This window comes from Myotis daubentonii, chromosome 15 (assembly GCF_963259705.1).
Source record: "Myotis daubentonii chromosome 15, mMyoDau2.1, whole genome shotgun sequence".
NCBI classification, from domain to species: Eukaryota; Metazoa; Chordata; class Mammalia; order Chiroptera; family Vespertilionidae; genus Myotis; species Myotis daubentonii.
In genome coordinates, this window is record NC_081854.1 from 21,645,625 (window position 1) to 21,671,659 (window position 26,035).

A 26,035-nucleotide genomic window follows, 5' to 3' on the forward strand; every position below is an offset into this window, starting at 1 on the left:
GTTATTTGTGTCATTCCCTATAAAGTTCATAAGCAGCTTGTGGGAAATTTTTGTGTTCTGTTCACTGCTTTCTCTCCAGAGCCTAAAACAGGACTTGGCATATAATGAGTGTTCAATAACTGCATTTGGTGGATGTATAAACTCAGCTGAAGAGGCTGCTTGGGACTAAAGGATATGGAGAAGAGAATTGGGTAGGAGACTGATTTGACAGTTCAGGAAGGTGAGTGGATGGGGCACATCAATGCAAATAAAGAACACAGGCTGAGACTTTGTCGAAGACATTTCTTGGAGTGAATATCTCATGCCCCCTCCTCCGATGACAAGGCTGGGTCTTTGGCCCCCTCACCACTTCAGCTGCACTGACAGTAACAATATTGAGGTCACAGACTGGCTTGGAATCAAGATCAGGAAGATAAATGTCAGGGTGCCTCCTCTAAATCTGGGAGACGAAGTATTCAGTCTGAGGGGCAAGCAGCTGGGAAATTAGGCCTGGGGGCTCCAGGGTGTGAGGTCTTCCTGGCTCCCAAGATCAGCCCTCCATGCACCCAATTTTGGGGTGATGAAGAGAATTCATGGATCAGAGGTGGGTATCATCAGGGCGCAGGACTGGGAGACCTTGTCGAGGTGGTGTTGGGGGAACTTTCCCCCAGCCCCCACCGCTTCATTTGCAGATCCCACAGCACCTTACAGCATTCTGGTCCCCTGTCCCACCCCTCCCCAAAACGAGGTAGGTTAAGAATGGAGCTTTCCCTTGTCCACCACAGAAGGGAGGAGACTGGAGGCACAGAGAGGGGGATGGGGGCCCAGGGGGCCCCAGCCCCCAGTCCCTCTGTCTCAGCTATGGTGGTGCTAACAGTGATGAGAGCTGGGCAGAGTGGGAATGAGAGGGACACCCCCTTTTTCTCTTACCCATCCCAGGGTCTGGTTGGGAGAGCTGAATCTCACAGGTTCAGATGTAAGAAATAGTTAATCATTTAAAGTAACAGAAAGCTCTCTCTCTCTAGCCCCCCTGACTCAGTCCTTGAACCATGCCACCCAAGTCTGGGTATTGAAGGAAGGTAAGTGCACAATTCCAGATGCTTGGGACCAGATGCAGGCTCCAAGCCCATACACTGAGTTAAGATGGTGTTGCTCCAAGACCTTGATCCCCTCATCCCTATTCAGGCCATCAGATCTGAGGGACCCTGAAGTCCATTCCACGCAAGGGAAAGAATCTTTGGCATCCTCTTTCCCCTGAACAGGAGTCTTAGGGGGGCATGAAACAAGCTTTCAAACTTTCTGAAGCAACCCTCAACTCTGAGATGCAAGAGAAGGGGCTAATGGAGGGTGAAGCATAGAAAGCTTGGACTAGGACCAGGACTCAAGATTGGGCTTGGGAAAGAGCCTGGATGGCTGGAGAGTATGTGTGTACGCCAGCAGAGCCACAGCTAGCCCCAAAGGTGCCTTTGTGCAACGTAGAAAAAGGCACACCTTCCTCTGAGAGTAGTGTGGTCAGCAGTGTGGTGTGAATTCCAGCCCACTCACCACCTTAGCCAGGTGCCTTTGGTTAGTGAATAGTCTGCACAATCATCTATGGAAATGTTGAGAGTGAAGGAACTCAGTGGTCCTAGAATCCAAAAACCTAAGCTCACAATGGTGGTTTTTTCCCCCCTCTAAGGTAAAGAGATAATTATGTGGTATGCTGGGGACATGCGGGGGGAGGGAAGGAGAGGGGGAAGGGAGAATGACTCTGGAACGAGAATTCCAGAGTCTGGGATCTTGGGGTCTCAGGGGCCTATGGATAGAAGAATTCAAGGGGCAGCAGATCACAGGGAATATCACACTAGAGAGATTTGAGTTCAAAGAAATCAGAATTGAGGATGCTGGGGTCCTGGGGCACTTTCAAATCTCACTGTGGTATGAAGGGACCAAGATCTCAGGTCTGGGATAATTCCAATGCTGTGTAGACTTTAGCCCTGAATTTGAAAGGTCAGTGGCACCTTGGGGTCACTCTAGGCTAGGGAGCAAGTGGACAGAGGTCAGGGTTGTCATGAACAACCCATCCTCTGTCTGTGGGTACAAAGAAGCTGAAGATTCCAGGACAATCTGGGACTTACAATCTAAGTCCAAGAGGGCTGAGGATATGGTACCAGTGTCTTGGGTCCTGAGGTGTTGGTGACCTTCAGTCCTAATCTGAAAGTAATAGGCACCTCAGCGTCCTATATATGAGATTCAAAGCTCCTGGAAACATTGGCTGGGGAGGTTGCGGTGAGGGATGGGATGTCTTCAGTGGTCTTTGATCTCTGACTCCCAGAGTATCTTGGAATCTGATGTCTGGATTGGGGGACTGGGGTGGGGTGTGGGGAAGGAGTGAGGCTATGAGGTGGGTCTCCCAAGCCATTTTGGTCAGAGAACATCTGTTTGAGCATATCCTAGAACCCAAGGCATCTTAAGAGGGCTTGGTGTCTTAGGGGTCCTAGGGCTAGAACACCTCAGATATGGGTGCCCCAGGTTTTAGATGAGCATTCAGGAACATTTGGGGTGATTCTGGGTCCTGTGATCTCAAGATCTGGGAGTAATTGTATACAGGCAGGGTCAGGTATTCGAAACTCCTGACTAGTTCTGGGGATGTAATCTGCAGGTTGTCAGGGTTCAGGGCCCTGACTCTGTCAGGGACCTGTGTGCCCTGAGGTGTAGAGCCTGGGGATGACTGGAGTCGCCTCAGTCTAGGTCATGGGGGAAGGGGCACAGCAGGATGAGGATGCCAGAACTCAGGACGCCTGGGACCTCTTAGGTAGACAGCTCAATGAAGCTGGGCCTGGGATCCCTCAATCCTAGATTTGGAGTCCAAGTTCCAGGTCTGGGGTCTCTCAATCTAAACTCGAGCTTCAAGTTCCAGGTGTGCCTAAGTTTAGATTTGGGTTCCGAACAGAGCCCAGGGGTCCTGGACCCTCAATTCTGGGCCCACCAGGCCAGCCTCACCGCACTGCCTCCTCGTGGCGACCTCCGCAGCCCGCGCAGCCGCATCGCGCTGCAACCCAGTGGCAGGCGCGCAGGGGCGCATAGCAGCAAAGGCAGGGCACCGCCAGGGAGAGTGCGGCCAGCGCAGCCCAGCGTGCAGCAGGGCGTGGGTGGCCTGGCTCGCAGGCACACGGGTCCGAGAAGTCGCCCTCGGCATCCGACAGGCAGTGGTAGAGCAAGCTCTCTGCACACCACAGGCAGCTGAGACGGCGCACCAGCAGGTGACCCGGGTCCGGGGCCTCCGCACAGCGGCCACCACGCCCATCTGCTCGGCGGCGGAAGAGTGCGCGGCAATGCACGCAGCGTGCAGCCTCCTCTGCCTCGGGGGAGGACTTGGCTGGTGCGGGAGGTCCAGCCTCTGGGAGAGGGGCAGGTAGAGCGGTTGGGGGCCCCAGGGCTGCACCCCTCAACGCGCCAGTCTTGGCAAAGCGAACAACGCAGGTGGACAGAGTGCGGGGCGAGGGCAGCCCGGTGCGCCTGTAATCCTCATAACCACGGCTGCCCCAGCCCAGTCCCCCTGCCCCGGCCAGGGGCTCTGAGGGCTCCGGAAATCCTGTGAACGGTAGGAGCGGAGGATAGCTCTGTGGGATGAAGAGACAGGAGAACCCATCAGTGGGGTTTGTGATCCCTGACATCCCATCACAATCACAATCCAGCCTAGTCTCAGAAAACCCGAGAATTCAAAGACCTCGCCACAGGCCTCATTCACCCTGTGGCCTGAGTCCAGGAGTCTTCCAAACCCCTAGCCCACTCCTCTCCCAGGGACAGAGAAAATCTAGGGTCAGAAAGAAGAATCCAGGCACCAAGCCCACACCTTAAGGACCCAGTAGTCCAGGCTCCCGTCCTGTGTCTCTCAAAATCCAAGAGCAACCCCGTAAGACTAGAAGGATTCATTGCCCAAGTCATCCACCAAACCCCTCTGGAATTCAGAATTTCCAGGAGCGCAGGAGACACGAGAAACCCTCACCCAATCCTCCAAGGATCCCAGACTTCCAAATTCCACCCCTATCCCACCATTAACTCCAGTCATCCATCCCTAGAGTGTTTGTGGTTTCTTCTCCCTCTGCAGCCTCAGTTCCTGCCCACTTCGGGACTCCGGCGCCCCATGAGGTGCCCCAGACTTCTGCTGGGGATTGAAGGGCACACCTGAGTGGAGGAGCATCGGTGCTGGGGGGGCGTGGCTGGCCCGAAGCTGGAAGCTGACTCTTCGTTGACCTGGGGGGCCGCTGCAGTGGTGGTGGGAGGGGTCTCCTGGCGGCTGTGACTGGAGGAGGAGTCGCTGTCCACGTGGGACTGGGGGAGATTGGCAGCCTCAGAGACAGATCGGCACAGCCCAGCTGATGCCCTCACATAGACCCCCTCCCCTCCAGGGAGGGCTCTGTGGCCAGCCAGGCCTGGGTTCAAACCACCCCACCCCTCTCTGACTGGTTGTGTGGCCTCCAGCAAATGAGCTCATCTCTTTGAGCCTCAGTTTCTTCCTCTGTAAAATGGGGGTTATAATAGTGTCTATTCATAAGGCTGTGATTAGGTGCCACTATAAAGGGCATAACACATGCCCGAAGTTCAGGAAGAGCTAGAAATGGTTATCGTTATTGTTATTTAACCCCCACTTCTTACCTGCTCAGCTACTAACCTACATAACATCAAATCATTGTTCTCCCTTCTCAGAAGCTTTCTCCCTTGGCCAGCCAGCTGCCTTTCTGCCTCGTGCTCACCACCACACCTTTATTGGGGCAGTTTCACTCACCTAGAATTCCTTCTTTCTCACCCAGACCAAGCTCTGTCCTTTACAAGCTGAAACATTACTTCTTGGACCCTCAGTTTCCTTTCTGTAACTTGGGAATCAATTCCTATGTCATCTGTTTACTATCTTCAATAGTCATTCATTGAACACCCACAACATGCCAGGCTCACAGAGGCTCTTGTAAGGATGTGAGATGGAGCATGAAAGGCACATCATCTTTCCTGAGTAAGCGCTCAATAATCGAGAACTGTCTATGTTTTTTGTAGACCCACTGGAATCTCCCATTACACTGGGAGTTCCCCTGGTCTGCCCAGAGAACCAGTTTTGTTCCTTAGTGTTCTCAAACAACTCCCACTGTTGCATTGGACATTCTGGGCATTTATTGATTCAATACATTTATTTGACACATCTTTACTGCACACTTACTATATCCCTACCAGGCCCTGTTTTAAGCCTTGGAGATGCTGCAAGAAAGAAACAAAAGATCCTTGCCCTCCAGGAGCTGATATTCTAACATGGGAGAATGACAGTAAATTAAAAGATAAGAAAATTGTCTCTTGGGAAAAAAAAATAAGGACAATATCTTAGAAGCTGAGGAAAAATTAGAACAGAATAAGGAGCATTAGGATATTGCAATTTAAACAGGTTCTTCAGGGAGGGCCTCAGTGAGAAGGTGATGTGTGTAAAGCCCTGAAAAATATAAGGAAACGAGCCATGTGGAAATTTAGGAGTGTCCCAAGACAGATGGATCAGCCAGTGCAAAGGCCCTGAGACAAAAATGTGCCTGCCCATTTGGAGTAACAGTGAGGCAATCAGTGTGGCTGAAGCAGAGTGGGCAAGAGGGAGAAAAAGGGGGGGCCAGATGGTGTGGGATTTTATGTACCACTGTAAGGACTTTGTCCTTTACCCTGAGTGAGATGGAGCCCAGGGGAGGGTTGTGAGTGGAGGGTGGCCATAATCTGACTTAGATATCAATAGGGTCCCTCTGGCTGTGTTCAGGAAGAAGTAGTGGGGGGTGTGGGGGGGTGGGGGCGGGGGGGGGGGTTGGGCAGTTACCAGATTGGAAGCAGAGTCTGATCATTTTGAAAGTGAAGCCAATATTTGCTGACAGAGAGGCATAAAAAAAGAGAGGAGTCAAGGTTGACTCCAAGGTTTGTACCCTGAGACACTAAAAGGATGGACTTGTCATTAATTTGTTCATCCATTTACTTTTAATATTTATTCATTTTTTAGTTTATCTTTTTTGGGGGGGGAATCTGCCTTTCCACGCTAGAAAAGAAGCTCCATGAGGAAAAGGACTTTGTTTTGTTCAGTGATGTATCCCCAGTGCCTAAAACACTGCTAATTAAAGTTGCTCAATAAATACCCTTGAATGAATGTGTGAATATGTTCTATCGTGATAGAACAGAAACTAGAATAACTGGGATAGAATTGACTTGATAGTTTGGGCCCAAATTGCTGTCCCTAGCTTGTGGCATGATACCTGATACACAGCAGGTGCTCAATAATGGTTGGAGAGCAAAAATAAACCTCTGCCTTTCCAGGAGAGCTGGTCCTGGAAACTCACCGTCAGAGGGCAGGGGGTCTCTGCAGTGTCCTGGGAAGGGGAGGAGGAAGAGGAGGAGGAGGGAGTGAGTGAACCTGGGACAGAGAGAGAAGCAGAGAATGAGTTCCATGTACCCCAGCTTCTCCCACCCCTCCACCCCAGCCCCCAGTGCCCACCACCTGTACCACTCACCTTGACCCAGTGCCGCCAGTGCTGCCAACAGGCTCCTCTGGAACTCATCAGCTTCTGCAGGACTCTGAAATGTCAGCCCAAACTTGCAGTCACCCAAGCTCCAGTGATGAAAGATAGGGTTTACCTTGTTGTAAATCAAGCCTGGCCTCAGGGTACACTCCAAGGTGGTCTGAGGGCAGGAGAAGCAGGTCAGACACCTCTATCCAGCCATGCGGAGGACTTCTCCTCCTCCCCCAGCCTCTCTGCAAACCCCTAAACCTCATTTCTCTATCCTAGGTGTACACCTGAACCCTGACCAATATCACTCCCTGATTTTATTGAGCAGACACCTGATAATCCAATATTTACCCCAAACCCCCTGATTCCTACTTTTTCCAATATCCTGCCACTGATAAACCAATAGGAATCCCGAATCTTATTGAATGCCTCAAAAAACTAATCAGTCCACTTCTGATAATCAAATATCCATCCTTCTGACTCAATAGTATTCCCTAAACTCTATTAAACTCCTCAAAATATTACTGTTAATCCCCTCTCAATGCCCCAACAATCTCCCAAAACACTACCCCCCCAATTCTTATCAAACTCCCACAGATTCCCTAACACATGCTGGTCAACACCCTAGATCAGTGATGGCGAACCTTTTGAGCTCGGCGTGTCAGCATTTTGAAAAACCCTAACTTAACTCTGGTGCTATGTCACATATAGAAATTTTTTTATATTTGCAACCATAGTAAAACAAAGACATATTTTTGATATTTATTTTATATATTTAAATGCCATTTAACAAAGAAAAATCAACCAAAAAAATGAGTTCGCGGGTCACCTCTGACATGCGTGTCATAGGTTCGCCATCACTGCCCTAGATAATCCCTTATATCCTTGCCCAACATCATTATATTCCCTCACACCATTTCAAATTCCCATGCATTGTTCCTTCTGACCACTCCTCTGAAATGCAACCCTTCCCCCAAGACTTTGCAAACCATCCAGATCTTCTTACTACACCCCCAACTGAAACTTTAACACTGTTCCTCCCTATCATGCCAGACAGCCCAGAATATGCCTGCTGAACCTAAATATAGGGCTGTAAGTCCTATTTGACATTTCCAGATAGTCCTCCACCAAATGCCTCCATATATTTAGGGCAGATAGGGGCCAAGAGTGTAAGGCACTGCGGTGAGGACTCTGGACAAGATGGAGCCATGAGAGGTTCTAAGCAGAGGAGGGATGTGATCTGAGTCATGTGTTAGCAGAGCCCCTGTGGTACACAATGAGGTGGGGGAGGAAGCAGGGCAGGGAGAGCAGTGAGGAGGCTGCTATGATAGTCCATCAGGTGATGGCAGTGGACAAGACCTGCCTAATAATCCAAATGTTCCCGAAACTCCCAACTTTTATCCATAGGGCAGATATCCACTTCCAAACTCCATCCCACACTCAGGTTTGATTCCCAGGCTTGGAGATGACCTGACTTCACCTCTGCACTCCCAGGCCCATTTCCCTATTTTCCCAGGCCCCCACCCTAGTCCCGTGCCCCAGGGTGGCTCACTTTCTGGTCCCGGAGTCGCTCCCCGTGGATGACGTAGTGCCCCTGGCGGGCCCCCCCCTCGGGCCTGGCCCCTTGGACCCGACATAAGCTCACCTGGCTGAGGCCCCCGCCCCCCACAGGCAGCCAGCCCCCACTGGAGTCATCTCGGGCCATCACCACAGCTCGGACCCGAACCATGTACCTGGAGGTGGGGGGACAGGGACAACATGGTCAGTGAACTCCAATCCTGTTCTCACATTTGATGTTCACGAACCCTTCATCTCCCCTCTTCATTTCTCACATCTGGATCCATTGCAACTTTCACCTTTGATACTCAGCTTACTGTCCATTTCTACCTTCTTCCCAGTACCCATCTTCTCTCCCTACCCCCTTCTTCCAGCATGGCTTCTTTCTTCCTCATGCCATCTCTTTTCTCTCATCCCTATACATCCCTACCTTCTACATATCTACCTTTTATTTCCATACCCCTTTTCTCTCTCTCTCCATCTTTCCCATCTGAACCCCCACAGCCTTGGGTTTCCACTTCCCTTCCCCCTCCTGCTCATACCCATCAACCCCATCTCCTCCCTTCTCTCCTCTCCTACTCATACCCACAGCCCCACCCATCCTTCCCCCTCGCAGCTGGGTGCTTGCGCATATGTATTTTCTTAGAGCCCATCAAGTCAGCTCCAGTCCCCACTTCACTGCCTCTGCACCCTGTCGCTCAGGCCACTGGGCTCTCTTCCCCCCAACTCCTTCCCGCATTTATGAATGAGACCGGATGTAAAGCTCACTGAGTCACCCAGCAACGGAGATGGTCAGGGAGAGAACCAGAAACGACCAGAAAGAGGCCCACAGGGAGATGGAGGCAGAGGAAGCCAGAAACCGGCGACAGAAACACATCCAGAGAGCATTTCATTCACAAAACACACACACACACACACACACACACACACACACACACACACACACACACACACACGCCTGCACCCTCAGGCCCCAGCCGGGAAGGTGAAGGGGAGAAATTGGCGGGGGAAAGGGGTGGGGGTTGATCCCTCCTACTCCCCGCCCCAGCATCCTTCAAAACCATCTTACCCCGCCCCCAGCTCAGGAGACCTAGCCCTCTGCCCAGTATTAGGGCCGTCGTCCAGCCCCTCACTACCGCCTAGTGCAGGGACCCTGGCGTCCCAGACTTAGGGACCCATGCAACGAACTCTGGCCCTTTCCCCCGCTAGCAGGCTACCGGTTTCCTCGGCCCTTCTATAGGGGAAGGGGAGGCCGCAGAGCCGCTAGCGCCCCCAGCCCCCTTTTCTCAATGGGATGGGATTTTGTGAATGAGCAGTCACGTGACACTGCTTCCTTTGTCCGCCCGCCTCCCCGGACAACAGGTGAAGCAGAGAAAAAGGGCAGGGGTCCCTGCAGGGCCTCCCTTTGAAGGGTCGCCGGGATTTCTGGGTGCCCTGTGCTCTCCACACATCTGTTTCCCGGAAGGAGTGGTCCCCACAGCTTCTCAATGGTGAGGGTCCTGTACAGAATTTTATGAATGGAGCATCCTCTGAGGAAGTCCAGGCCCCCCAAATGGAGACTGCTACCCCAAATGGCTGCCGCGCAGTTTAGGAGCCCCCACCCCCTTGTTCTTCCAGCTGGGATTTGGGGACGCCCAGGTGGGCAGGGGACGCCCCGGTGGGCAGGAGACGCAACGCGGTGCAGGTCGTCCCCACACCAGGACAGCCCTCGCCCCCTCACCCGCCTCGGCACCTGCCTGGGAGGCTCCGGCCGGGCTCCGAGCGGCAGCGACGTGGCCTCCTCCTCCTCCTCCTTTTCGCTCCGGCTCCCTCGCTTGCTCCGGCGGCGCTAGAGACGGGCTCCCGGAGCCGGGGCGGAGGGGGGGGGGGGTAGGGAGGGGGAGCTTGGAAGATGGGAAGGGGAGGGAGAGGCTTGGGGTGGTGTAAACGCGAGGCGGGAGTACTTGCCCGCTGGGTCCTAGAGCCCGGCACCGGCTCCAGGGAACAGCCCCTCAGCCCCCATTTTCTCAGGATCCAGAAAGGATACCCTGCTTTCCCAGCCATGAGCGCCTAAGCATTGGGGAGGGGGTCCGGGACATGGCCTGGTCTCAGCGTTCTAAAGAGGCGAGGGTCTGCGCTTTGGGTACTGGACGGAAGGGGCTCAGTGCTTGCTGGGTTCGAAAGGCATGGGCGAGAAGGGAGCATTCACTAGGGGGCGAGGTCTGAGGGCCCGGGAAAGGAGAGACAGGACGCCCAAGACGCACACCAGTGAGTGCGTCCTGGAGAAGGGCCGGTCCATGGTGGATGGGCCTTCTGGGCGGCGATGGACAGGGAGGGTCTTGGGAGTTCAGGAGTAAATTGTTTTGGGGGAGGGGCGCATGAGAGATCCCAGAGAGGAGCTCCGCGGCGGAGTTCCTAATGGGCGGGGCTTAGGGAGAGGGCCTAATGGCGGGCGGGGCGTGTAAAGGGGCGGGGCTAAGGAGGCCGTTCTGAAGGGGTGGGGCTTAGAACTCCGAGGCCTAGCAGTAGGGAAGACCCCGGAGTATTTCAAAGGGAGATCCAGGTTCGTTAGAGGCCAGTTTCCAGCTGTCTGACAGGAGGGCGTGGCCTCGAGCCAGGGGGCGTGGCCTAGATCTCGGGGTCCGCCCTAGGTGTCTCGCCCACTCGCCTTCACCCGCACCCCCGTTCTTTTCGGTTATTTTCTTCTACGGCCGTTCCCCGCCCCGCCCTGGGCCCAGGGGGCCGTGGTGTGAACTTTGGTGGGCAGGAGAAATCGGTGAGTGGGAGCCCCTGGGCGGAGGAGCCAAGGGCGGAACTCGAGGGAAAGGGTGGAGCCTGAGGGTTGAGGCCTGCGGTAGAAGCGAGCAGGGAAGAGTTAGGATTGAGCCTGAAGCTCCGCCGCTGCTCGGGTAGAAGGCAGGCCCCAAATGATCGACATAGAGAGGGATCAGAGGGTTGGAGGTGAGGACAGAGGGCTTAGCATGACTGGAACACCTGGAGTTTGTTAGGTGGAGGCGGGGCCAGGCCTGAGTAGGTGTGGAGGAGGCCCTGTTTCCTGACCGTTGGGGCGGGACTGGAGAGCGGGGGTGGGGTTACAGTGCGGGGAGAGAAGCTTGAACTTCTTGTAGACCTTATAGGCTACTGAGCACACCCCTCATGAATGTGGCCTGAGCGAGAGGAAAACGGGCAAGACCTGTGTCTTGAAGCCTGAAGACCTGGGAGGTGGCCAAAGTGTAGGAATGTGGTGTGAGGGACCAGCCAGGGCACTGGGGATAGAACCTCATTAAACTAAGAGGATGGAGCCGTGTGTAACCAGCAGCCGTCTGGGGCCCTGGGGAAGGAGTCGGGGAACACGAGTGCGTCTAGAAGAGACTGGTGCCTGAGTGGACCAAGTACAGCCAGTCTCGTCGGGTCCCCACAGACCTGGCAGACTGACTGGTGCAAGTTTTTCTGACCACAGTCTCCGACCTCCGTCAGAAATGGGGAACGTGCAGTCGGAGCCGTCCGCGGGCGGGGGCTCCCGAAAAGAGCAGGCCTCGGACCGCTCTTCCGCCTCCCGCCGGACATCCTTGGCGGAGCCCGAGGTGACCCCCTCCTCCCCTGCCATACGCCTGGCTCGCGGGCTGGGCGTCTGGTTCCCCAGCAGCTCAGCGTCCCAGGGACTCCTGGTACCCCCGGAGCCCCAGGCCTCACCCTCGCCCCTGCCCTTAGAACTGCCCTCGCCAATGATGCCCCCTTCAGAGGAGGCGGCTGCGGCCGCTGTCTCCACACCATCCCCACCCCCCGTGGGGACCGTGTTGCCCACACCGTCTAAGTGGCGAAAACCCCTGGGCACTCCGGTGCCTCGGATCCGTGGTCTACTGGAGGCAAGCCATCGCGGCCAGGGCGACCCCCCGAGCCTCCGCCCACTGCCGCCGCCGCCGCCGCCGCCCCCGCCGCTGCCGCCGCCGCCACCCCCGCCCCTGACACAAGCCGAAGAGGACCCCGACCCTGTCCAGAGGGCCCCATCCCTGACTCCGCCATCCTTGGAGCCGCGAAAGCCGTCACCGTCACCACCGCCGCCTTCCGACCAGCAGACCCCGGACCGCAGAATAAGTCCTGCTCTGGCCACACTTGCCGCAACCCCCATAGAAAACCAGGTCCCTCGCGGCAGCGAGCGCCAGGCAGCCGGCAGGGCCGGAGGAGGCGCGCCTGCCCAAGCAGGCGAGGGTGAAGCGGCCCGGCCTGTGGCTTCCGAGTCCGGCCTGAGTCTGCTGTGCAAAGTCACCTTCAAGTCGGGGCCGCCTCTGCCCCCTGCAGCAGCCTCGAGTTCCTTAGTCGCCAAAGTCTCGCTAGGGGGCGGCGGAGGCAGGGGACTCTTCTCCACTGCCTCGGGCGCCATCTCTTATGCCGAGGTCCTGAAGCAAGGGCCCCTGACTCCTGGGGCCGCTCGCTCCCCTGGAGAGGTCCCTCGGGTGACCCAGGAAGCAGAGGGCGGTGATGGAGACGGCGAGGGGTGTTCTGGACCCCCCTCCGTGCCTGCGTCCCACGCCCGGGCCCTTCCGCCACCACCCTACACCACCTTCCCAGGCTCGAAACCCAAATTTGACTGGGTGAGCCCTCCCGATGGCCCTGAACGCCACTTCCGCTTCAACGGAGCTGGCGGAGGCATCGGGGCCCCCAGACGGCGCGCAGCCGCGTTCTCAGGTCCCTGGGGCTCCTTGCAGCCTCCGCCCGGGCAGACGCACCCAGCTCCCGGGCCCCGGAGGCCCGCACCCGCCTTGCTTGCGCCGCCTATGTTCATCTTCCCAGCGCCCACCAATGGAGAGCCGGTGCGCCCCAGGCCTCCCGGCCAACCCGAGTTGCTACCGCCCACGCCACCACCCACGCCGCCTCTGGCGCCGCAGCCCATACCGCAGCCACCAGTTCTCCAGCCAACGCCACTGTTCGCAGCGCTCCCACCAAACCCAGGCTCAGGTCACTTGGAGTCCGCCCAGGCTCCCGCTCCGCCCCTCGCCTTGGCTGCAGACCAGGCCCCAGCCCCATCCCCGGCTCCAGCCCCCATCAAAGCTGAGCCATCACCACCTGCGCCCACGCCCGCGCCCATCAAAACCCGCACACGCAGAAACAAGGGCCCACGCGCTGCCCGGGGCGCGACCCGTGAGGATGGTGCACCTGGAGAAGGTCCTCGTGAACGGACTGCAGCTACCATGACTGACCGCGGTGGTGGAGGTGGTGGTGGCGGAGCTCCATCAGCGGGGACGGCTAACACTGGTGCCCGACGCCACTGGCCGCCCTTCCAGGTGCTTAACTCTTGCCCCTGCAAGTGTTACTGCCGCCACCAGCCACGCCATCGCCGCCTGCCACGCAACGTGTCTGCCTGGTGAGGGGAGGCCGGGGGTTAGGGAGGGAAAGTGGGGAGTTACGGAGAGAAGGGCATACCCCTTTTAAGTCCCAAACCCAACTTCCTTGGGTAGAGTCCCACTTAGTCCTTTTGCTCATGATCCCAGGTTACCCTTGACCTTTTCCTTGGCTGCAACTCAAACCCAACTGGGCTCCAAGAAGGAACACGTTGGCCTAGCCCTTTGGTATCCAACCCTTCAAGCTGACTCCTGGCCCTGTTACTTTCATTACTCTCTGGAGCCATCAGGGAGGGAAGCTGGTCCCAGCTGACAGTCTTCACAGCCTTGACACTCCTTGGGAGTACCAAGAGGGGCCATGTTCCAAGCCCTTCAGGAATGGGAAGGGAGATGACTATCTTCTGGAACAGAAGGGCTATAAATGCAGGACTCCAAAGGAAGTCCCTGGTCTAGCCCCTCAAACTGCCACGCCTCCTTCTAGCCTCTGGCAACTTTTGACTCTGGGACCCAAGGTTTTGACTGCCAGCAGGTACTGATGTTCCAGTCAGTGCTGCAGAGACTACTACTGAGTCTTCAGATCCAGGGGAGACACTATAATCCAATTACCCTCACACTGAATTTCAGGATCGGTCACCCTGGCTCCTGGGAATCCTGAATCACTAGGAGACCCGCTGCCCTGGACCCCTTGGAGCTCCGATTAGGGGAAGTGGGGGATATCACACTATCACCAAATCTCAGCCCCCTTTTCCTACTTAGTTTAACTGGATACAGCCCTGCCCTAGACTACCTATAGTATATTCAGACATGGTCCCTCATATAGATGGAGAAAGTGAAGCCTAGAAGGGGTAAAGGCCTCACCACGCAGCCAGACCCTGCTGAATCTACTTTCCTCCTAGGCTGAGCACGCCCACCAACCATCTGAGCGAGCCCTCCTGGGTTGCCACCATCAAGTTGGCCGGCTCCCTGGTAGCCGGGCTGGAGCACTTCGACTTGCAGGCCACCCATTCCAACTGAGTGTAATCTATTCAATGGCTTCTACCTTCCCCTCCTTGACAATAAAATAACCAACATCCAGATGCCTAGCTGCCTGTTCAAGTCACCTGCTAGGGGTTGAAGGAGAGTGGGGTGGGGCATGGCAGAAGTCTCCATGCAGGCACCATATCCTAGAAACAGGTTGGACCCAGAGCAACAGTAATGGAAGTTCCATTCATCCACCATCCAGACTGATGGGGCCCAGTGAGATGGTCTCATTCCTCATAATACCATCAGCTCCATTTCTGAGCTGATCTCGTGCCAAACTCAAGGGTTCAGCATAAATCACTCTGGAAAGCAGGAGTGGTCATTCCCATTTTACAGCTGGGGAAACTGACTGTGGAAGGCTTGAAAATGCCACATATGGCCCAGCTAGATTGGACTCAGCCTTAAACACCTCAAGAATTTCAAGGCAGGAAACATAGGCTGGGGGTATAGGAGTTCGTAAGTCCCAGCACTAGCTCAGGAAGGTCGGAAACCAAGACAAGCCCATGCCAGGGTCCATGCCTTTTGTTCCAAGGGGTCTCAAAGTGGTATCCCACACAAGGGTTCCATTTCACATATTACTGAAAAAGCTGGTTTCATTGCAATTTTTTTAAATTGGGATACTTCATCCCCTTCACTAAAAAAAACTGGTACCTTAGACTGGCCCTCCTATGTCCACAGCTTGGTGCAACAGTTCCTCTACCCAAGGCCTGTGCTCCTCCAGGCCACACTGCCACAAGGACCCTGCAGTGGGCATTTGTTTTGATACCTTCTGCAAAGGCCACTGGACAAAGACTGACCCTGAGGGTCCTCAAACTTCCAAGTTTTTCAGAGACAAGGACTTGACTCCCCACCATTCCACCTAGGGAGACAAGGACTTAGGAGAAAGAATGTCCATTCACCTTTATTAGAGGAAACCCTGCACTGCAACTGCTTTCAATAATGTAAGCTCTGCCCCACTCAGTGCCTGCTGGGCTCAGACGATCATTTCCAGCTGCCGGGCATACTCGATGACCTGTTTGGCCAGCTCCGTGGAGGGAATGGTGGTATCTTCTGGTTTCTGCTGCTGGCTGGCAAAGCTGTAGTAGTTGTTGAGGCCCAGGACCCACCCTCGCTGCAGAAAGGGAGGGGTGAGAGATGGGTGGGGTGATCACATAGGCTCCCTCCCCACCCCATAGAGCCAGCACTTACCCATGTAGGCCCTGGCTTGCTTTACTAATCATAATTTACCCGCACAACTCTAGGCAAGTAACTTCACCTCTCTGTGCCTCAGTTTCTCCATGGTTGAGACTAGGACCCTAATCACACTCCTCTTCAAGTCTGCTATGAGAATTCAATCAACACTTGTAAAGTGCTAAGAATAGTGTTTGGCCCACTAAATATCAACCACTACCATCACTCAAGGTCAATTTCATCTCTTCTAGCCAGGGTCACTGCACCCCATGCACCAGCATGTCCAGGGGCACTGCTCCTGCACAAATACCCCAAACCAAATGAAGCAAAGTTGTGTGGGGAAAAGCGACAACCTCCAAGGAATTCTGTTAAGGACAACAGCCAACATGTGCTGAGTTTTCACTTCCACCTCGTGCCAGATGCTATGCTAAGCTCATCCCACAGGTTAAATTCTAGCCTCATTCTACAGATAGGGAAACTGAAGTTCAGAGAAGTTTGGTGACTTGCCTGAGGAAACACACCTGGATTTTTAAACCTGGGCAGTCTTGCTCCAGGTCCCTCCAGGTCACCCTCATAGCTATTAGTAAGTGCACCCCTTGGCCCCATAACCCCTTGCACCCCAGCCACCTTTTTGGCATAGTCTGTCATCTTTTTGGGTGTGTTGAAGAAGAGGATCCGGGTGGCCTCAGTAAAGAGGATTTTCTCGTAGGCCTTCTCGATGCATCCAGCAATCTCATCTCTGGGGGAAGATGAAGTTCTCACTATTGAATACAGACAGCACTCCAGGCTCTGTCCTCCCTGGTCTGACATGGGTAAGTTCTGACCCTTCAATTCAGTACCAACTACTGGAATATGTTTGTTACCTGTCTTGTTTAACCAATGGAGGCTTAGGGAGAGAGGGAGAAGCTTGACCAGCTTGCAAAGCCAGGGCCACACTCAGGTCTCTCTGACTTCCTGGCCCAAACTCTGAATTCCACTCCCAGCCACAAGGACTTCAGGCTATCTGAAAGCCAGCCTGGGATTCCCACGTAGGGGGTCTTTTCACATAACCCACCCCCTTACAAGGGTGCTGCACTCCATTTCTAGATCCAATCCTGAGGGGGTTCCTTGTACCCTTGCCAAGAGGTATCATGATCAACACTGAGTAGAAAAACTGCAAGGCATGGAGTCACTGAAACAGAAGGGGTTAGCTTGGGGGGAGTTTTGGGGGTGGCGGGGGGATGACAGGGAGGGTGCATCTGTTCTGAAGTATTTTATTTCTTAGGCCAAGCAGTATATGGACACTCACTTTTCACTCCTTTAATTTTGGAGTCAAAATATAACCCAAATCCACAAAACTGCCATCCTCACTCCCACCACCTCTCTGGGCTTGGGGGAATGGAAACCCATCTCAATCTGATACTCTGCCTCCACCTGGACACTCTTTTACTTCTCAAAGGACTTGTAAATGTCATGCCCAACTTCCTCTGTGATGTCACTTGTGCACAGAGCAACCCCCAAAGGGTTAGTGGGATTTGAAGGCCCCATTTTAAAGAAGTGGAAACTAAAGGCTTCACAGTTTAGGTGATCTGAGGTGAGGTCGCAGGACTCATGGAACACCTCTAAGAAAGGCAGCATGGTCCCTGGTTGCTGAGCACTGTCTGGCTGCTAAGTCAATGCTCTGGGTCTGGAATGTATAGGCACACTGGTAAACAGCCCAGAGCGAGATGAAGACTGTTTTCCACAATCTCATGACCAGTTCCAGTGCATAGAAAAAGAAAACTGATGTGCCCAGTCTCCCCAGATCACAAGTGGCCAGAATGGGATTCAGTTAAGGGCTGCCCGACTCCAGATTCCAAGCGCTTTCTGAACACCACAGAGGCCCTGGTTCCCCATGAACCTGATAGTGTCAAGCAGGATGTCGATGAAGAAGGTGTAACTCTCAGCAGGGATGTTGCCTTTGGCCAGGAACACCTTGTTGTAGCTGCCCTCCATTAGGTACTGTGGAGACGAGGGAAGGGTGGGGAGACGAGAAGATGAGGTAGAGACAGCACAGTGGCCTACCCTCTGAGGCTTCACCATACTCCCAGTGCTACCATAAGCCCCACTCTGCTGGAACGCCCATTCCCCATGCAGAATGGGCACCCTCTCTATCAGAAAGGTCTCTTTGGCTTACACACACACACACACACACACACACACACACACACACACACACACTCCCAGCCTGCCCTGCGCTGATATGTACTGATATCATCTATTATCCAATCACAGGAGGAGACAGAGCTGGATGTACCACAAGCCTATTCTTCCTTTGCCCAAGCTGTGCCGCCTGCCTTAACTGTCCTCTCTCCCAGCCTCTCCCCACAGCCAAATCCTCCCATGAGACCTCAGCTCTAGGAATTACTTCCTAACCCTGGGTACTAAGGCTCTTCTCTCACCCTGCTGACCTTGTTCTAGAAACACTGTCTTCTTTGCTACCCCTCAGCCAGGCTACCAGGCATGTTTCTGCCTTGGGACGTTAGGCAGAAGGTCCAGGCTACCTGGACCACTGTTCCCCTAGATGTCCACATAATTGGGTTCTTTACTCCTCTCAAGTCTTTTTTCAAATTTCACCTTTTCAGCAAGACCTTCCCTGACCACCCTTATGTCATGCTCCCAAGATCAGGGATTTTGTTTGTTTTGTTCACTGTACAGTCTGAAAACCAACCACAGTGCCTGGCACATGGCTGGTGCTCAATATTTGTTGGACAAATAAATAAATGAGTCTATGGACTGAAAGATGGGTGAACCCTATCCACTTCTCCAGGAAACCCTCCCTAATGTCTGTCCTTGCACCACCCTCCTTAGCCAGGCCCTTCCTTTCCCTTTCTCCAGACTCACCTGCTCAAGGGACACAGGATGCTTGATGTATACGTTGGTCTGGATGTCCTTGGCAGGCAGCCGCTCCAACTCCGTGTGGAACTCGGCCACCCGGTTCTGAGACAGCAGGAAGAGGAGGTTAAGGCCCAAGAGCTGGTGCATGTACGCGGACTCAGGGAGCTGTTCCCTGTGAACCAGGTTGAGGGAACCAAGGTAAGAAGAACTTAGGTACCTACTGTGCCTCCCACTCCAGGTTTCAGGGATCCCTGATGACTGTCTTATGCTGTCTCCTTGGAGAGGTATTGAGCCCTGGGTTTTCAGATGAAACTAATGTCCAGAGAGGTATGAAGAAGTCACAAATCATATGGGCCCAAGTGAGTGACCTCACTTCAGTAAAGTGACTCAGCCTCAATTTCCCCAACTGTAAAATGGGTATCACCACGGCACTCATATCACAAGAGGAGGGTAAATGAAGAAGGGTTAAGTGAATTAAGTGATTTAACCTAGATTAAAGTGATTAGAACAGTACCTGGCCCAAATAAGTACTGTACAAGTATTAGTTATGATTATGATATTAAGAATCATTGCCTTTATTTTAAGGGGGAAGTGAGGCTTAGGGAGGTAAGGTCATTTGCCCAAGACCACATAATTGGGAATTGACAAAATCAGTTTCAAACTCCGGTTTGTCTGACTTTTGATGTCAAATACTTAATCATTAACCCATGCAGGCACCACTGACCTATAAAACCATTCACTTTTATATTCAACACATATTCACTGAATCCATGTCCTGGGCCTGGCCCCATGCTAGACAAAGTTGGGACACAGCAGTGACCAAGACCCCTCTGCCTTTAGGAGGTTCATAGTCCAGCAGGAGAGACAGGCCTGGGATAGGAGAAGCACAGGCGGAAGGGTCAGGGCTGGGATGGGGGCAGCTAGGAAGAGTGTTGATACTGCATTGGAGACCACAGGAAAGAACGAGGCCTGGAACCTGAGGGTTATGGAGAGCCATGACAGGTTCTAAGCAGGGGATCAACATAGTCCAAGTTTAGTGTCATAAAGATCCTACTGGCTGCCATGGGGTGAGGGTGGGTGGAGGAGGAATGATCCAAGGGGTTAAGGCTGGGGCCAGGGCATATGAAAGGTAATGGCTACACTGGGAAGTGGAAATGTAGTGTGGGAATGTGGAGGGGGAGAAAGAATGGAGGCCAACAGAGACTCAGGGCCTCAAGGCCAACCTCCTGAGCCTACAGTCTCTGGGGACGGAGCTCGGCAGAGAGGCAGTTCCCAGGCCAGAGCACCAGGGATCAGAGAGCTGCCATGTAACCCCTCCAACCCCAATCAGGCAGAGTCCATCCTCACTTGTAATCGAAGTAGTAACATTTGAGCTGGGCCATGTAGCGCTCGAAGGAGGGGATGTCCTTGCGTAGGATACTCCACTGGGCGCCAATCTCCAGTATATCACCTGTGGGTGACAGGGCAGACTCTCAGTTGAATGAGTCCCTCTCTTGACCACCACAGTACTATTCCTGCCACGACCCCCAACACGTTACTGCCCACCAACTCCAGTGACACTCACGGGCCAGAATGAGCTGCTGTTTGGTCAGTTTGGTCCCTGTGGTTGGCAGGAAGTTGAGCTCCAGCAGAACCAGCTGACAAGAAAGAATGGAAAGGGAAAAAGGAAGGAAAGAAGATGGGAATTCAAGTAATGGTTACTTACCTTTCCTAGGCCTTGGTTTCCCAATCTAGAAAATGTAACTCATCATCATCGCTTACTCATTAGGTTGTTATGAGCATTAAAGGAGTCAGTCCTCATAAATCCTGAGTGCTCATTCAGGATTGCCTCACATTACAATTACTAATAGCCCTACTGGGGAGTCAGGAGACAAAATCCATGCCTGGCCCAATGGAATCAAGGTGGTGGTGGTGGGGGGACGGGGCCACTAGCACCTTCAGTTCTTGCAGACCTTTCCCATACTCCATTGCAGCGGTTCTCAACCTGTGGGTCGCGACCCCTTTGGGGTTCTGACGACCCTTTCACAGGGGTCACCTAAGACCATCGGAAAACACATATATAATTACATATTGTTTTTGTGATTAATCACTATGCTTTAATTATGTTCAGTTTGTAACAATGAAATTGGGGGTCACACAACATGAGGAACTGTATTGAAGGGTCGCAGCTTTAGGAGGGTTGAGAACCACTGCTCTTTTGGGTTGAGCCCAGCTTCCTCCCCCAACCCCAATCCACACAGCGAGGGCGGGAGGGATGCTAACCCCTCCCCCTACAGTCCAGCCCACACCTCACTCTTATCTGGCAACACCCCCACTCAAACTTGGTCCAGCTCGCAGTATTTCTACTTCCCCATAAACACTTGGTCTGAAGCACCATGAACCCCACTCTAGTCCTCTACTAAAAGACATTTTTTTGTAGGTTTAGTCCAGCCTTCACAACTTGGCTGGCCTCCCACTCCCTACAGATGCATCCCTAACCCCAAGTATCTCAGAACCAAACTTGGTCCGGTCTAGACTACACAGCCCATTAGCTCAGCCTTCTTTCATCACCGTACGCAGTCCTCGTTTCCCACTTGGTCTTACCCAGAACCCGCCACCAGAAAAACCCCGTCCTGCCACTCCAGCCAGGTAGGCCCCCAAGCGCCGAAACTCTGCCCGCTCACTGGTTGTGCCCAAACCACTCTTTCCATCACCCCTCCAGCGTGGGGCTGCATTTGGTCGGTTCCCGGCCCCTCTCACTTCTTCACCCCCGTCCGCACTTTGGCTGTTCCGAATCCTTCACTGTTTGATCCCGACGTGGTCCGGTTAACCCCGCGTCGGGAAACTCGGCTCGGTCTAGAGCCAGTGGTTCTCAACCTTCCTAATGCCACGACCCTTTAATACAGTTCCTCTTGTTGTGGTGACCCCCAATTTCGCTGTTACAAATTGAACATAATTAAAGCATAGTGATGAATCACAAAAACAATATGTAATTATATATGTGTTTTCCGATGGCGAGCCCTGTGAAAGGGTCGTCCGACCCCCAAGTTGAGAAGCGCTGGTAGACCCTCGTGGCGCCCCCGGCCACCCCTACCTTGAGACGGCCCAGCTCTTCCCCACACTTGCTGAGGTTGGGGCTTTTACGGTTCCACTCGCCCTTGAGCTGCTCGTACATGCCGGCCGCCGCCTGCAGGACCGCGCTCGAGGCCGCCGAAGGCCCCGAGGTGGAGGAGCCCACCCCGGCGTTCAACGCTGCAGCCGCCATCTTCCGTGATGCGGCAAACCGGCGGCGCGAATTCCGGCGGCGGCGCCTAGCGACCTCACGCAGCGGAAGTGGGGCCGGGGGGTGCAGCCCAGCCTGGGGGCGGGACTACGACTGCGCGCCTCCGCCCCGAGGTGCCTTCGGCCCGCCCTTCATGAGGACGTCGCTCCGAGCTCGTCCGCTGTCTCTCAAGATGGTGACTGGAAGTCGCCTCCCGCCTTAACTGAAAATGGCTGGGTCGCAACCCTTCTCGAAGCCAAGAGGTGGCAATGGTGGAGCCATTTGGAAAGCTGTGTTATTCTTTCATTTTGCTAACGGGCTTTAAGAGCCTGCCGTCATCTTCCAAGAGACTAACAGCTGAGATTTGAACCTCAGCCTTGCTCTCTAGTCCAGTGGTTCTCAACCTTCCTAATGCCGCGACCTTTTAATACAGTTCCTCATGTTGTGGTGACCCCCAATTTCATTGGTACAAATTGAACATAAAGCATAGTGATTAATCACAAAAACAATATGTAATTATATATGTGTTTTCCGATGGTCTTAGGCGACCCCTGTGAAAGGGTCGTCAGAACCCCAAAGGGGTCGCGACCCACAGGTTGAGAACCGCTGCTCTAGTCTTTCAGTGCATCCTTCCACATTTTCCCCAAGTTTTTGCAAATTTGCACAAACTTTACAAAAAGCATCCAGTCTTACGGCTTTAAATGGCTCAAATAGGTGGAAGATTCCCAACTTTTTCCCTACTCCCAATTCCTCCGTATGTATCACACCTGCATATTCAACATTTCCACTTTTTCTCAAACCCAACTCTCTTGTCACTGAAACAGGAATTTTAGGGGAAATAGGCAGGCTTAGGGAATTTTTAGAATTGGGGTCCATGGAAAAACACAGGACTACAGACTGCGAAAATATACATTTCCATAACATGAGGAAGCCAGGAGCAGTTACATTTCCCTAAGACAAGGGAGCAGCAACATATATATTTCCATAAAACAAGGGAACTGGAGCCAAAAAGGTCTATATTTACAAAATAAAGAAGGAATAAAGCCCAGAGGGAATAGGTCACAGTGATGGCGAACCTATGACACGCGAACTCATTTTTTTGGTTGATTTTTCTTTGTTAAATGGCATTTAAATATATAAAATAAATATCAAAAATATAAATCTTTGTTTTATTATGGTTGCAAATATAAAAAAAATGTCTATATGTGACACGGCACCAGAGTTAAGTTAGGATTTTTCTTTTTTTTTTTTTTTTTTTTTTTTTCAGTTGATCAGCAGCCTAGCCAGGATCTCCAGCCAGGATCTCCAGCCAAGTTCTGGTCTGGATCTCCAGAGAGGTTCTGCTGGTTTTTTTTGTTTGTTTGTTTTTGTTTTTAATTTTTATTTTTTTATTGCTTAAAGTATTACAAAGGGTATTACATATGTATCCATTTTTTATCCCCCCGCCCTAGACAGTCCCCTAGCCTCCCCTATTCCCCAGTGTCTTATGTCCATTGGTTATGCTTATATGCATGCATACAAGTCCTTTAGTTGATCTCTTACCCCCCTACCTCCTGCCCCCCAACCCTCCCCGGCCTTCCCACTGCAGTTTGACAATCTGTTTGAGGCAGCTCTGCCTCTGTATCTATTATTGTTCAAAAGTTTATAATGGTCTCTATTGTCCATGAATGAGTGAGATCATGTGGTATTTTTCCTTTATTGACTGGCTTATTTCACTTAGCATAATGCTCTCCAGTTCCATCCATGACGTTGCAAATGGTAAGAGTTCCTTCCTTTTTACAGCAGCATAGTATTCCATCCTGTAGATGTACCACAGTTTTCTAATCCATTCATCTACTGATGGGCACTTAGGCTGTTTCCAGATCTTAGCTATGGTGAATTGTGCTGCTATGAACATAGGGGTGCATATATCCTTTCTGATGGGTGTTCCCGGTTTCTTGGGATATATTCCTAGAAGTGGGATCACAGGGTCAAATGGGAGTTCCATTTTCAGTTTTTTAAGGAAACTCCATACTGTCTTCCATAGTGGCTGCACCAGTCTGCATTCCCACCAGCAGTGCACAAGTGTTCCTTTTTCTCCACATCCTCTCCAGCACTTGTCGTTTGTTGATTTGTTGATGATAGCCAGTCTGACAGGTGTGAGATGGTACCTCATTGTTGTTTTGATTTGCATTTCTCGGATGATTAGTGACTTTGAGCATGTTTTCATATGTCTCTTGGCTTTCTGAATGTCCTCTTTTGAAAGGTGTCTATTTAGGTCCTTTGCCCATTTTTTGATTGGATTGTTTATCTTCCTTTTGTTAAGTTGTATGAGTTCCCTATAAATTTTGGAGATTAGGCCCTTATTAGATATGACATTGGCAAATATGTTTTCCCACACAGTGGGTTTTCTCGTTGTTTTGTTGATGGTTTCTTTTGCTGTGCAGAAGCTTTTTATTTTGATGTAGTCCCATTTGTTCATTTTTTCTTTAGTTTCAAGTGCCCTAGGAGCTATATCAGTGAAGAAATTGCTTCAGCATATGTCTGAGATTTTGTTGCCTTTGGATTCTTCTAGAATTTTTATGGTTTCCTGTCGTACATTTAAGTCCTTTATCCATTTTGAGTTTATTTTTGTGTATGGTGTAAGTTGGTGGTCTAGTTTCATTTTCTTGCATATATCTGTCCAATTTTCCCAACACCATTTGTTGAAGAGACTATCTTGGCTCCATTGTATGTTCTTGCCTCCTTTGTCAAATATTAATTGAGCATATTGGTTCGGGTCGATTTCTGGGCTCTCTATTCTATTCCATTGATCTATATGCCTATTCTTGTGCCAGTACCAGGCAGTTTTGAGAACAGTGGCTTTGTAATACAACTTGATATCTGGTATTGAGATCCCACCTACTTTGTTCTTTTTCAGGATTGCTGCAGCTATTCGGGGTCTTTTTTTATTCCAGATGAATTTTTGGAAAGTTCGTTCTAGATCTCTGAAGTATGCTGTTGGTATTTTAATGGGAAGTGCGTTGAATTTATAGATTGCTTTGGGTAGTATGGACATTTTAATGATGTTGATTCTACCAATCCATGAACATGGTATGTTCTTCCATCTGTTTATGTCTTCCTCTATATCTTTTTTCAACGTCCTGTAGTTTTCTGAGTAGAGGTCTTTTACCTCTTTAGTTAAGTTTATTCCTAGATAGCTTAATATTTTTGGTGCAATAGTAAATGGGATTGTTTTTATAATCTCTCTTTCTGAAAGTTCATTATTGGTGTATAGAAATGCCTCAGATTTCTTGGGGTTAATTTTGTATCCTGCTACATTGCCAAATTCATGTATTAAGTCTAGTAGCTTTTTGATGGAATCTCTAGGGTTTTGTATGTATAATATCATGTCGTCTGCAAATAAGGACAGTTTTATTTCCTCTTTTCCAATTTGGATGCCTTTTATTTCTTCTTCTTGCCGAATTGCAATGGCTAACACTTCCAGTACTATGTTGAACAGGAGTGGTGAGAGGGGGCATCCTTGTCTTGTTCCTGTTCTTAGGGGAAATGGTGTTAGTTTTTGTCCGTTGAGTATGATGTTGGCTGTGGGCCTGTCATATATGGCTTTTATTATGTTGAGGTATGATCCCTCTACTCCCACCTTGCTGAGAGTTTTTATCAAAAATGGGTGTTGAATTTTGTCAAATGCTTTTTCTGCATCAATTGATAGGACCATGTGGTTTTTTACTTTCAATTTGTTTATGTGATGTATCACGTTTATTGATTTGCGGATATTGTACCATCCTTGCATCCCTGGGATAAATCCTACTTGGTCATGGTGTATGATCTTTCTGATGTACTGCTGGATCCGATTTGCTAAGATTTTGTTGAGGATTTTGGCATCTATGTTCATGAGGGATATTGGCCTGTAATTCTCTTTCATTGTGTTGTCTTTACCAGGTTTTGGTATTAGGGTGATGCTGGCTTCATAGAATGAGCTTGGAAGTGTTCCTACCTCTTGAATTTTTTGTAGTAGTCTGAGGAGGATAGGTTTTAGTTCTTCCTTGAATGTTTGGTAAAACTCCCCTGTGAAGCCGTCTGTTCCTGGGCTTTTGTTTGATGGAAGCTTTTTGATGACTGCTACAATTTCTTCCATGGTTATTGGCCTGTTGAGATTTTTAGATTCTTCCTGATAGAGTTTTGGAATGTTGTATTTTTCTAGGAATTTGTCCATTTCTTCCAGGTTGTGTAGTTTGTTGGAGTAGAGCTGTCCATAGTATTTTTTAAGAATCATTTGTATTTCTGTGGGGTCTGTTGTTATTTCGCCTCTATCATTTCTGATTTGTTTATTTGTGTCCTCTCTCTCTGCTTCTTGGTGAGTCTGGCTAGAGGTTTGTCAATCTTATTTATCCTTTCAAAGAACCAGCTCTTGG

General features: G+C 51.6%; 3 protein-coding genes across 8 annotated transcripts; 1 reads left to right on the plus strand and 2 right to left on the minus strand.

Moving 5' to 3' along the window:
• Nucleotides 1–262: 262 nt before the first annotated feature.
• On the minus strand, nucleotides 263–10,596 carry SPRED3 (sprouty related EVH1 domain containing 3). Of its 6 annotated transcripts, none has more exons than XM_059666655.1 (6): nucleotides 9,769–10,596; nucleotides 8,125–8,212; nucleotides 6,483–6,651; nucleotides 6,312–6,385; nucleotides 4,147–4,293; nucleotides 263–3,581 (listed from the first exon to the last, which is right to left on the minus strand). In XM_059666655.1, the coding sequence occupies exons 1-6, from the start codon at nucleotides 10,077–10,079 to the stop codon at nucleotides 2,958–2,960; spliced, it is 1,413 nt and encodes a 470-aa protein (XP_059522638.1). In that variant the 5' UTR covers nucleotides 10,080–10,596; the 3' UTR covers nucleotides 263–2,957. The 6 variants fall into 6 exon arrangements, with proteins under 6 accessions (XP_059522638.1, XP_059522637.1, XP_059522642.1 ...); XM_059666654.1 differs by having other exon boundaries at nucleotides 8,032–8,212; XM_059666659.1 differs by having other exon boundaries at nucleotides 9,773–9,905.
• Nucleotides 10,597–10,644: 48 nt separating this feature from the next.
• GGN (gametogenetin) lies at nucleotides 10,645–14,428 on the plus strand. Its single transcript, XM_059666653.1, has 3 exons — nucleotides 10,645–10,791; nucleotides 11,476–13,377; nucleotides 14,251–14,428. The coding sequence occupies exons 2-3, from the start codon at nucleotides 11,495–11,497 to the stop codon at nucleotides 14,366–14,368; spliced, it is 2,001 nt and encodes a 666-aa protein (XP_059522636.1). The 5' UTR covers nucleotides 10,645–10,791; nucleotides 11,476–11,494; the 3' UTR covers nucleotides 14,369–14,428.
• Nucleotides 14,429–15,259: 831 nt separating this feature from the next.
• On the minus strand, nucleotides 15,260–21,702 carry PSMD8 (proteasome 26S subunit, non-ATPase 8). Its single transcript, XM_059666664.1, has 7 exons — nucleotides 21,474–21,702; nucleotides 19,965–20,037; nucleotides 19,748–19,850; nucleotides 18,407–18,572; nucleotides 17,424–17,524; nucleotides 16,172–16,283; nucleotides 15,260–15,485 (listed from the first exon to the last, which is right to left on the minus strand). The coding sequence occupies exons 1-7, from the start codon at nucleotides 21,642–21,644 to the stop codon at nucleotides 15,348–15,350; spliced, it is 864 nt and encodes a 287-aa protein (XP_059522647.1). The 5' UTR covers nucleotides 21,645–21,702; the 3' UTR covers nucleotides 15,260–15,347.
• Nucleotides 21,703–26,035: the final 4,333 nt, after the last annotated feature.